Source organism: Sciurus carolinensis, chromosome 18 (assembly GCF_902686445.1).
Source record: "Sciurus carolinensis chromosome 18, mSciCar1.2, whole genome shotgun sequence".
Classification (NCBI taxonomy): Eukaryota; Metazoa; Chordata; class Mammalia; order Rodentia; family Sciuridae; genus Sciurus; species Sciurus carolinensis.
In genome coordinates, this window is record NC_062230.1 from 26,607,826 (window position 1) to 26,620,389 (window position 12,564).

At 46.5% G+C, this 12,564-nt stretch overlaps 1 protein-coding gene across 5 annotated transcripts in view; it reads left to right on the plus strand.

Moving 5' to 3' along the window:
• Dnah3 (dynein axonemal heavy chain 3) overlaps positions 1 to 12,564 on the plus strand; it is a 168,662-nt gene that overhangs the window by 131,873 nt on the left and 24,225 nt on the right. For 4 of the 5 annotated variants that reach the window (XM_047534211.1, XM_047534213.1, XM_047534214.1 and 1 more), the window contains exons 52-53: positions 4,685 to 4,883; positions 8,026 to 10,167. In XM_047534211.1, the coding sequence (XP_047390167.1) occupies positions 4,685 to 4,883; positions 8,026 to 10,167 (2,341 nt within the window). The remainder of the gene's footprint in view (positions 1 to 4,684; positions 4,884 to 8,025; positions 10,168 to 12,564) is intronic. The other variant, XM_047534215.1, reaches the window with a different exon arrangement.

The following is a 12,564-nucleotide window of genomic DNA, read 5'->3' on the forward strand; positions in this document are numbered from 1 at the left end:
TAACATACCCCCCCAAAAAAATAGTGACTGTGAGGCACCAAAAGCCATAATCTTGTGAGTGATTTGCCATTCTCTGACAAAATAATTATAGCTAATACTCATCAGAACCATGGTGTTTTTTGAAGTGGGTATTTCTTCATTTAACAAGAATTTAGTCAACACCTACTATGTGCTAACACTTTTTTAGGTGGTAAAAAAAAAATAGGAGTGAATAGATAGACCAAATCTTTTCATTGTGGAGGTTATTTTGCCTGCAATACTTTCTTCATCAACCCTGCAATGCAAAAAGCACCATTCCCAGTTTTCCGATGAGAAAATCATGATACAAGACTTGTCTAAGGTTACATAGCTACCAAGTGACAGAATCAGCATTCAAAACCAAATCCCTTTGACTCCAAGGCCCAGGCATTTGACCATTATTCTATTGCAAACCGGTATCCTGGGACTAACATGTACACTGTAATGTACATAATATTTTGCTTTAAATCAGAAATGGTTATCAACTTTTAAAAATCAGGATATTTCAAGCTGAGTACAGTGGTACATGCCTATAATCCCAGCAACTCTAGAGGCCAAGGCAGGAGGATTGCAAGTTTGAGGCCAGCCTCAGCAATTTAGCAAGATTCTCAGCAACTTAGAGAGACCCTACTCAAAATAAAAATAAAATAAAATAAGAACTGGGAATGTAGCTCAGTGGTAAAGCACCCCTGGGTTAAATCCCTAGTACAAAAAAAAAAAAAAAAATAGATAAAAAAAAAATCAGGAGATTTCAAAAAATATTCTGAATATTTAGCTTTTCCTTTAAAAATCAGGCATTCTGGCAACGTCAGCCCTGCATTCCTGGGTTGCACCTGTCAGCTGCATTGGGTACGTGCTGGTTCTTGCGTGTCGCAGTCCACCAAAGCCCCAGTCAACCCACTTTCCACTCCCATGTCACCAGCCTGCCCCCTGAAGCCATGTGAATTTGGAACTCTTTTGTCATTCTGTACTAGAATCAGGCACGTCAGAGCTCTATGTTGGCTCTGCCCCTTTCCCAGCCTCAGTTTCTTCATCTGGAAAATGGGGGTACTAAGGGGGAAACACGTAAAGTTGATAGCATGTGTCAGAGTTTAAGGTCCAGGTTGACTGTTCTTCAGAGCTGCTGTTCGTTGCCCTGTACCAAGTGTGATGAAGTCCAGCCTCTCACCACCTGTGGGGACAGTGCAGAAGGGGCACCTCACACCCAGGATTCCCTTGTGTAGAGTCAGGCGAGGCAGCAATCTGCTGGAGTGGGAGGAAGGTGAGAGGTGACGTAAGATTCCTAATGAGTTGACCCAGGAACCCCACCCACCCATGCCTGGGCAGTAAACTGACAGCTCAGGTTTTGTGGGAGGGTGAGGTTGAACACTGTGCCACCCCATCCCCCGTCTCGGGAGTGACAACCTGGAGGTGAGTCAGGAGGTAGATGAAACTGCCCAGGGAGGAGAAGGAAGCAACCGGTGTTTACTCTGCAGTTTCCCTGAGGCTTGGTGTGAACCCGAGTCCCTTCCTGAACCTTTCAGGGCAGTCGCCCCTCTCCTTGTCAGGATGCTAATTTCCTCCACTCACCCTGAACCCCTCAAAACGACATCACACGGGAAGTGCACGACATGGTGCCTACTGTGCGCTGGGGCCTCCACAGGACAAGTGGAGTTCCTGCTGGAAGACTGGGATGGAAGAGAGACGGGTCCCAAACACCGGATGCACAAGTTCAGCAGTTTGTGTAAACTGGTCAGCTCTTCCCGAGCTCATGAGTCACTGCTTTCCCCCTAAATGAGGATAACCTGGCAGAGCTGCTGCAGATCTGACTCCGTTTCATCAGAGTGGGCCGTGCTTGCTCCTCTGACAGCCCTGGCGTGGCTGGCATGGCTAAGACACAGGCCATTTTTAATTGTGAGGTTTTTAATCATACAAATGATGCAACAGCACAGATGAAACAAGTTCAAGTTTGAATGTCAATTAGCCTTCTCATCCCCGTCCACACACAGGCACGGTTTTATATCACGGAAATCATAGTATAATTATGATTTCCACCATGCTTGTTTTTTTTTTTTTTCCACTTAAAATCTTATCACAAACAGTTCCCAGAAAGTCCCGTAATCATTGTCATGACCATTTCGAGGAGGTACACCACACATCAGTGGCCATTCCCCTACTGGGCATTGGAGCCCCTTCCCTCTGGCCCTTTGTGTTCTGGGTTTTGATGGTGTAAAGTGGATTTCTCAACAGAGCTGTGTGTCAGAATCACCTCCAGAGTTTTAAAAATGCAGATGCCCAGACCCACCCAGCCCGAATGAATCAGAACCTCTGGGCGTGGAGCCTGACCACAAGGGTGTTCTCACTGCTGCTCGGTGACTCTGAGGCACCACCGACGCTGGGAATCACTGTCACAGATCAGGCCACAGTGAGAAGCCCCTTTGAGTCACTTGGCAAACTAGCTCCAAAACTGAGGTGGAATTCAGGTCTCGTCCCTTAGGAAAGGGAGTGGAGCTGCCCGGCCACCAGGGGCCCGAAGCGTGCGCGGCCACACCTCGACTGGCAACATTATAAGAAAGTGACGTGGACTGTTGCTGTGAAGCCTCGGGCACCTGGGATCCTTGACATGCACCAAGTGTCCAGAGCTACCCCTGAGCCAGCACCTTTGGCCGCTCCTGCTGCCAAACCCTGTCTGAAGCTGATGAGAAACATTAGGACCAACCCGAGTTCTTCTTCCTCTTGCTTTCTAATCTGGCACATGTGCAAGCCGGAGTTGCCCCCACGCCTGGGCCATTATTGCCACCTGAGGTAGAACATTCCAGATTCCATTTTGATAGGGCATCCGATGTGGTTTACAGGGTGTGGAGCCTTAACATGATGAAGTGAAATAAAACATTGCTTTGTGTTTACAAGAGAAGCAGAATCCCTGAAACAATCTGCAACATACCCAGGAGTATATGTGTCACGCATGTGTGCACACACACATGCAAGAAGGTGGAGCCAGCTTTGTTTATCTGCCTATCCCAATAACCCTGAGGGATATAAAGATACATGCTTGCTCTAACTCGCCTGAGAATTGCCTTTCTCTGTGAAGTTTCAGTTGCCCCGTGGCTGTGTGATCACTCCTTGGACTGGGGGGACCCAGCAGAATTCACAGAGTGGGGGAGCCAGGATCCTGGCTCTGTGAGCACCCAGCTGCGTGACCTGGGCTAACTCATTGTGCATCTTGGGATTTTTTTTATTTTTTATTTTTGATGGAGTTTGGTAATTGGGTTATTAACCAATCTAAAGTCCCTTTCAGTTTTAAAATACTCTCATGTTAAGCACTGTCTTTTTAAAAAAAATAGAGATATAATCCATATGGCTTTAATATTCACCCTTTAAAATTGTGCAAGTCAGTGGTTTTGAGTACACTCACAAAGTTGTGCAACCGCCACCGCTATCTGACTCTAGAACATTCTCATCACCCCATAAGACCCACTAGCAGTCACTCCCTGTCGTACCCTCCTCCTCTCAACTCTGGGCACCGCTTGCTTATTTTCTGCCTCCATGGATTTGCCCATTCTGCACATTTCGTATCAATGGGACTGTATTAGCAGGTGGCCTTTTGTGTCTGGCTTCTTTCACTTAGCAAGATGTTTCCAAGCTTATCCTTGTCATAGCAGGCATGGGTACCTCATTTTTTTTAATGGCTGGATAATGCTCCGCGGTGTGTTAATTGTGTATTTAAATTGGCAATTAATGAATAAAACATACGCCACCTGAGTTCGGCCCTATCTCCAGCTCCGCCAGCTCTCATCTTTCTCCCTGTGCCCATCCCGTCTTGCCTGAAACTCTGCCCTGTCCCTGGTTCCCCCAGTGCCATCTCTGACCCTCACCAGTGCCTGACATTCTCCACCCTGGTGCCTTGTCTCTGCTCCGCCTGCCTCGCCTCCTTTCCTCCTGTTACTCACCTCTAAGCCTCATCTTTGACGGTCTCTCAACCTACCCCATGAATGGAGGGGAAACACCCATTTGTATCTTCTAGTAACTTGTTAAAAATTAAATGCTTCATTTTTTTTCCCAGAGACTGAATTGTAGATTTTATTGACAAAGGAGATAAAAAAAAAAGAAAGGATGTCGATTAGTTATGCAGTCCAACTAGTTTCAATTCCAACTAAAAGAATAGTGGCCATTAACAAAATAACAAAATCAACAAGCCTTCCAGATGTGTTCAATCTGATATGCCAGGAGAGGTTCTCTTTCTTTTTCTAACTTTTTTTTAAAGGAATTTTAGTAACAGGTACCAAAAGTATAGCCAGATAGAAAGAATTGGTTCTCATGTTCTATAGTGTGGAAAGGTATCTACAATCTACAACAATTTATTATATATTTTTAAATAATTAGAAGAGTTTGAAATTTCCCAACACATAGAAATGATAAATCTTTGAAGATACGGAAATGCTAATTGCCTTGTTTCGAACAATGTTTAAATTTTTTAAGAACACAAACAAAGTGGTTCCTCAAATGTGCAGGACGTCCAACCCCCCACCCCAAGGTGCCAGGCACGTGTTCCTGCCGCTGCCCCCTGTGGTCAGAGCCGCCCTTGAGTGCTCTGGGGGAGGCCCTGCCTCTTCCTGCCTCCTCTGCCTGCTTCACCCCTGCGTGCTGCGCCCCGGGCATTCATCCCTTTCAACCCTGTGCTCCACAGAACGAATGTGAGGGGGACCTGGCCGAGGCCATGCCAGCCCTTGAGGCCGCACTTGCCGCTCTCGACACCCTGAACCCCACTGACATCTCACTGGTGAAGTCGATGCAGAACCCACCCGGCCCTGTCAAGCTGGTCATGGAGAGCATCTGTGTCATGAAGGGGCTGAAGCCAGAGAGGAAGCCAGACCCCAGCGGCTCCGGTAACCCCCAGCCCAGCCCGACCTAGATGCCTGCACAGGCTGCCCTCCCTGGCAGGAAGGATGCAAGTGACCCATCCCACCCCACCTGCCACAGGCCCCAGGCAGGGCCACTGAGTTCTAGAAGGATTTCGAAAGGTGCCCGGACGAGTGTGTGTGTGTGTGTGTGTGTGTGTGTGTATGTGTACATGTGTTTGGACTCAGAGAGCCTCCTGGAGCTTCTTCACCAACCTTTCCCTCTCTATCAGCTGGGAAAATGCAAGTATAGGTGAGTAGAACTGAGTTTAGGCAAAGCCCCGCCTGAAAATTGTTACAAAAATGAACATCAGGCAGACAGAAGGCCTTGTGTGGAGCAGACACTGGAGTTGAGTTCTGTGTGTGTGTGTGTGTGTGTGTGTGTGTGTGTTAGTGAGAGAGAGAGACAGAGACAGAAGGAGAGAGAGACAAAGACAAAGACAACATGAGCAGAGGTAGAGACAAAGAAAGAGAGAGACTGCAAGACTGGAAAAATAAATGTAGAGAGACCCAGACACCTGTGGGAACACACACACACACACACACACACTCACACTCATAAAGAACAGAGAGATGAGGAGGGGAAAAATTAGGAGGGAGAAAGAGACAGAGAAACAGAAAGAGAGACAAAGATACACATACACAGTGAGAAACAGAAGAGAGAGAGGGAGATGTGGAAGAAGAAACAGATGGAAACAGACTAAGAGGCAGAAATGCTGAGAGAGAAATAGAGACAGAAACACATGGAGTCAAGGAGATGGAGAAAGAACGAGTAGGAAGAAAAGAGGGAAAGAAAGAAAAAGAGAAGAAGGAGGAGAAGGAGAAGACAAACATATTGAGAGAGAAAGAGAAATTGGTGGTTTGGGATGGAGGAGGAGCAAGACAGAGATACAGAGACTCAGAAAAGGAAAGAAAGGAACAGGAGAGGAAGGGAGAAAAACTCTTTATATGAGTTTACCGAGCAGCAATATATAATAAATACATACATACATACATAAAAGGTGAATATTTATTGTCCTTAAAGTGGGAATTTGCTGTAGGACCTTGTATTAAGACCAGTGCCTTAGACAGCCAGGTGGTGTGGTGGTGCCCACCTGTAAGACCAGCGACTTGTGGGAGCTGAAGCTGGAGGACCAGAAGTTCAAGGCCATCCTGGACAACCTAAGAAGACCCTACCTCAAAATAGAAAAAGGGCTTGATGTTGCTTGGTGGTAAAGTGTCCCAGGGTTCAAAAATAAAATCAAATCAGTGCCTTAGAACTGAACAAGGACTCCTACCCTGCAAACAGTCCTCCTATCCCTTCATTCCTTCTGAAATGTCAGAAACCTCTGATCCCTCCTTTGGGATCCTCGATCTCCTGCTTCCTGTGCTTTACATCCCCTCTTGTCTGGCCAGTTTCAGAGGAGCAACCATATGAAGGTGGTTGAAGATGGTCAAAAATGGCTAAGCAGGGAGCAGACTTTGTTAAATAATTCTTCAGAGAAGCCACAGGGACACCAAAAGTGGGCCTGAGTAGGGATGAGCACGCCAGTATGCCTGCATCCTGGCTGTACTAGGATCGCCTGGTTAGTTTGGAGAATGTGAAAGCCCCCACCTCTAGGGGGATTTATTTTATTGGTCTGCCATGCAACCTGAGCCTCAGTACTTTTTATAAACTCCCTGGGGAAGTTGTAAGGTGCAGCCAGGTTGAGACCTACTGAGATACAGTGTGGGCTGGTCATGGATGTCGGTTCTCATTTTGGATCATTGATGATCAACACAGAATCCACCATTAAAATGTAAACCAATCGTGAGTGTTATTCCTCAGACCTGTAGAATGTAGTGGGTATGTTGGGAGGGAGCAAAAGAGCAGTTGAGTTCGCTTGAATTCAGATGAAGCAGGTCATTTTGCAAAATGCAACCAAAAACCTTCATGGGAAATATTTGACTGGTTGCTGTGCTTGCTCTTAGGAATGGACAAATCATGGTCACTATCATGTTTCAAAGTGTAGCTTTTTTTGATGAGCCCTGGCTTGGTGAGTATTGTGAGCTGAAAAGGCTCTCACATTTTTTCTAACATGTCAACAAAAAGAACCCCATTTCAGGATGGGATTTGAAATTCACTTGATTAGCTGATAGCATGACCAGTGCTGAGGATAAGTACCTGGCTTCATTTCAGGGCTGGCCATGGGTGGCCTCTGCCCAGTTGTAAGCCTACAGTCTACTACTGCCTCACGCCACTTGTCACAAGGGCAGACTGGGTTCCATCCACCTACCTCCCAGACTTGGGAAAGAAACACTTAACCATAGGCTCTGGCTCCTGTTACTCTTCGCACCTATCCATGGGGTATTGAGATAACATTCACTCGATTCATATTTATTGATAGCTGACTACCACAGTGCCAAGTTCTAGAAAACGTAGAAGAAGCTTACACTTTGAGGGAGAGGTAGACAGTAGAAAGTAAATAAAATGACTGAACGCAATAAATGCTATCAAGGGAAAAGAGCTGCTAGTACACATATGCCTGTAATCTCAGTGGCTCTGGAGGCTGAGGCAGGAGGATCCCAAGTTCAAAGCCAGCCTCAGCAACTTAGCGAGGTCCTGAGCAACTTAGCAAGACCCTGTCCCAAAATAAAAAGTAAAAAGTGCTGGTGATGTAGCCATGGTAAAGCATCCCTGAATTAAATCCCTACTGTCAAATTAAAAAAGAAAAAGAGAAAGAAAACACTAAGGGAGGGAGGAAGTGGGATCCCCCTTGGAAGAGAAGTCAAGGGAAACCTCTGGATGGACATAACTTTTAAATTGAGAACTTTAGTCTGGTCAGCCAGTAGAGCCAAGGCAAAGGACTCATGGTGGAGAAACACAGGGGATCATAGAGGATTTGAAGGGAGGTCCTTTGTAGCCTAAGTCCAAGGAACAAAACAGAGATGATGTGGGTAAGGTCAGCTGGAGGCAGGGTGTAGCTCAGTGCCAGAGTGTGTGCCTAGCATGTGTGAGGCCCTGGGTGTGATCCCCAGAACCACAGAGGTAAACACATGAAACTATGCTGGGCGTGCTGGCGCACACCTATAATCCTGGGGGCTGGGTGCAGAACTTTACCTCTCAGCCAAGGTTTGCTCATAGTCTAGCTCTGTTTCTTGTACCAAATAGGCAAGATGATAGAAGATTTCTGGGGAGTGTCAAGGAAGATTCTTGGAGATCTGAAGTTCTTGGAGAGTCTCAAGACATATGACAAAGACAATATCCCCCCATTGATCATGAAACGGATCCGGGAAAGGTTTATCGATCACCCAGAATTCCAGCCAGCTGTCATTAAAAACGTGTCATCTGCCTGTGAGGGTCTGTGCAAGTGGGTGAGGGCCATGGAGGTGTACGATCGTGTGGCCAAGGTGGTGGCTCCCAAACGGGAGCGACTGAGGGAGGCCGAGGGGAAGCTGGACATACAGATGCAGAAGCTAAACCAGAAGCGAGCAGAGCTGAAGCTGGTGGAAGACCGTCTCCAGGCCCTGAACGACGACTTCGAAGAGATGAACACCAAGAAAAATACGCTGGAGGAAAACATTGAAATCTGCTCCCAAAAGCTCATCAGGGCAGAGAAGTTGATCAGCGGTCTTGGTGGAGAGAAGGACAGATGGACAGAAGCTGCCCGGCAGCTAGGGATCCGCTATACTAATCTGACAGGGGACGTGTTATTGTCCTCGGGGACTGTGGCTTATCTGGGTGCCTTCACTGTGGATTATCGGGCCCAATGCCAAAAGGAGTGGCTGGCCAGCTGTAAGGAGAAGGTCATCCCGGGCTCCAGTGACTTCAGTCTCAGCAACACATTGGGGGATCCTGTAAAAATCCGAGCCTGGCAGATTGCCGGGCTTCCTGTTGACTCCTTCTCCATTGACAATGGCATCATCGTGTCTAATTCTAGACGCTGGGCCTTGATGATTGACCCACAGGGGCAGGCCAATAAGTGGATCAAGAACATGGAGAAAGTGAATAAACTGTCTGTCATCAAGTTCTCTGATGCCACCTACGTAAGGACTCTGGAAAACGCTTTGCAGTTTGGCACCCCAGTCCTACTGGAAAATGTCGGAGAAGAACTGGATGCCTTCATCGAACCCATCTTGCTTAAGGTGACCTTCAAGCAGCAGGGGGTTGAGTACATGAGGCTGGGTGAAAACATCATCGAGTACTCGAGGGATTTTAAGTTGTACATCACCACCCGTCTGAGGAACCCACATTACCTCCCGGAAGTCGCTGTGAAAGTCTGTCTCCTCAACTTCATGATCACCCCCCTGGGTCTTCAGGATCAACTCCTCGGTATCGTGGCTGCCAAGGAGAAGCCAGAACTGGAAGAAAAAAAGAACATGTTAATTGTGGAAAGCGCCCAGAACAAGAAGCAGTTAAAAGAAATTGAAGATAAGATCTTAGAGGTCCTCTCCAAGTCTGAGGGCAACATCCTGGAGGATGAAACTGCCATCAAAGTTCTGTCCTCCTCCAAACTGCTCTCTGAAGAAATCTCGGAGAAACAGAAAATAGCTTCCGCCACGGAAATGGAGATCGATGAAACCCGAATGGGCTACAAGCCCGTGGCTGTGCACTCTGCCACCATGTTCTTCTGTATCTCTGACCTGGCCAACATCGAGCCCATGTACCAGTACTCTCTGACGTGGTTCATCAACCTCTACGTGCACTCCCTGGCCCACAGCACCAAGAGTGACGAGCTGCAGCAGCGTATTGATTACATCATTGAACATTTTACCCTGAGCATCTACAACAACGTGTGCCGCTCTCTGTTTGAGAAGGACAAGCTGCTCTTCTCCTTCCTCCTGACCATAGGTATCTTGAAAGAGAAAAAAGAAATTAATGAGGAGATGTGGTACTTCCTTCTGACGGGCGGCGTTGCCCTGGATAACCCCTTCCCCAACCCAGCTTCCGAATGGTTGTCTGAGAAGGCGTGGGCAGAAGTGGTTCGCGCATCCTCACTACCCAAACTGAAAGGCCTGATGGACCATTTGGAACAGCATATGACGGAGTGGAAGATGATCTATGACTCAGCCTGGCCCCATGAGGAGAAGTTCCCTGGAATTTGGAAGTCCCTTCAGGGACTAGAGAGGATGGTCGTCCTCAGATGCTTGCGGCCTGACAAGGTGGTCCCAGCCGTTCGGGAATTCATTTCTAATCACATGGGAAAGGTGTACATCGAACCCCCTACATTTGATCTCCAGGGATCCTACAATGATTCCAGTTGTTGTGCACCATTGATTTTCGTGTTGTCTCCAGGTGCAGATCCAATGGCAGGTAAGGACACGGTATTATTCGAAGAACGTCGAAAGCCCAGAATGTGCGAATGATTGACAGCAGTGTGTCCTTGATGGCAGGGATCACAAACTCGCCTGGCTTAAGACTGAGCCAGTAACAGTCACCTTAGCCTGTTACCAGCTCAGGAACTGAGGCAAGTGAATAATACTTCGTTTTCTGCCTAAAGGGGTAGCACTAATCAGCCATCTGGAAATGTGAACCCAGAATCAACCTTGATCTTCTGATTTTTCAAGGGAGACCTGAAAGGTAGAAATGACCCATTTTAAAATCTTGATAACTCCTGCGAATTTTATTTTCCTAGAAGTGTTGCAAGGGCCAGACTCAGCCTGCTGGCTGCTAGTTTCTCATCTTTGTCTGAAACAATCTTCTCTATTGCTTCTTTAATTAAAATGTTTTTGACTAATTAGTACTGCATATAGTTAAAAAAAAAATTAAACAGGGCACAAAAGTGTAGGATCGTGCCTCAAGCAGGGGGATTTTGCCTCCTCAGGGGGGACATTTCACAACATATGCAGGCATCTGTGTTGTCCCAACTGGGAGGAGAGATGCTACTAGCAGCTAGAAGACAGAGGTCAAGGGTGCTGCTCAACAGCCTGCAGTGCCCAGGACAGTTCCCACAACAGACGGCCTGGCCTAGAACATCACTCTTGCCAAGGTCGAGAAAGCCCGCCATGGAGTGTAGGCACATCTCTCTTCTCACACCTTGAGAAGTAACCACCATTACCCATTTTCTGTATCTTTCCAGAAATACATAATTCCAAGATTTCCAGAATATCTTATGATACAGAAGGATATGAGTCATTGACAGGAATAGAGTAGTTTGGGGTTCTCAATGCTTTAGTTTTCTCTTGCTGAATGAAGAAAGAGTGCAAGAAATGCAAGTGACAGGCTGACCCTCTCCTGGGAGAGCTGAGGATGTACCCTCGCCAGGGAGAAAGCCAGCACCCTGCCCTGGGAGGAAGGCAGAGGAGGGAGCTGAAAGGAACAGGCTCCAGGTTCCTGTGAGCACTGAAAGGCTACTGTCAAGGAGCAGTCTGCGAGTGACCCTTTGTGTCGCCTTTGCTCCCCGCCCCCATATCCTTTCTGTGGCAAATTTATAAGCGAGAAATTTGGGGGAAGTCAAGAGGAGTCAAACAGAAATGGGAGGAAGGAATAAAGGAATCTAAGATGCCTTGCTGGTGGCGTGTGCAGCCGAGGCCTGTCTCTGCTCCGGAAGCCTCTTCAGATTCAGCTCGGATGGGTTCAGAGGGAACCTCATCGGTTCTGTGTCCCTCTGAGTGTCTCACTTCAGGCCTGGTCATCTTCCCTTTTCTGATTAGGACTGAGCAGTGGGGTCAGGCATTGATGAATAAGCCAGTCCTTCTCCTCCTCCTCTATAAAGTCTGCCATCGGCCTTTCATCTAATTCCATAGTTCTGGATCCTGGTTGTTCGTTGGAATCCCATGTGAAGCTGTAAGAGAAATCTGGATGCATGCCAGACCAATTAGATTAAAATCTTCAGGGTGGAACCTTGGCATCATGTTTTATAAAGCTTTTCAGGAAATTCTAGTGTACAGTCCGTGATGGGAACCACTGACTTTAATGGTTTCAGCAGCCTTTGAAAATCATTACCAAGATCCATTATTTCATTAGAGGCTGTGAAATGTGATATTTTAATTCTGTTCTTCCTCCCACATTCATTAGCTGAAACTCTTCTATACAGAAGAAATGTCCCCTGTCAACTCTCGGGTTTACTCTGAATATAGTCCAAACAGGACAGGCAGAATGGATGTTTGATTTCTTTCTCTGTCTTTAACCAGCACTCAGAACATCGAACTGATGCCCTGGTAATCTCCAAAGTGAACAATGAATCACTAAGATTTTTCTGTACCGTTGCGAATGCATGGATTTTAACATATTGGATTTTTCTTTTTGCTTTTTTTTTTTTTTTTTTGTAAGTATTTTTTTATTTTTTACAGACTACATTTTGATTCATTGTACACAAATGGGGTACATCATTTCGTTTCTATGGTTGTACATGATGTAGATTCATACAGTTCATGTAATCATACATGTACATAGGGTAATGATGTCTATCTCATTCCACCATTTTTCATACCCCTGCTCCCTCTCATTTCCTTCTACATTATCTAAAGTTCCTCAATTCTTCTCTCACTCCCCACCCTCCTCATCCCCATTATATATCATCATCCATTTATCAGGGAAAACATTTGGCCTTTGGTTTTTTGGGGATTTGCTTATTTCACTTAGCATGATTTCTATAATTCCATCCATTTATTTGCAAATGCCATAATATCATTCTTCTTTATGGCTGAATAATATTCCATTGTATATATATACCACAGTTTCAATGTGGTGGTGTTGACCTCCAGTGCC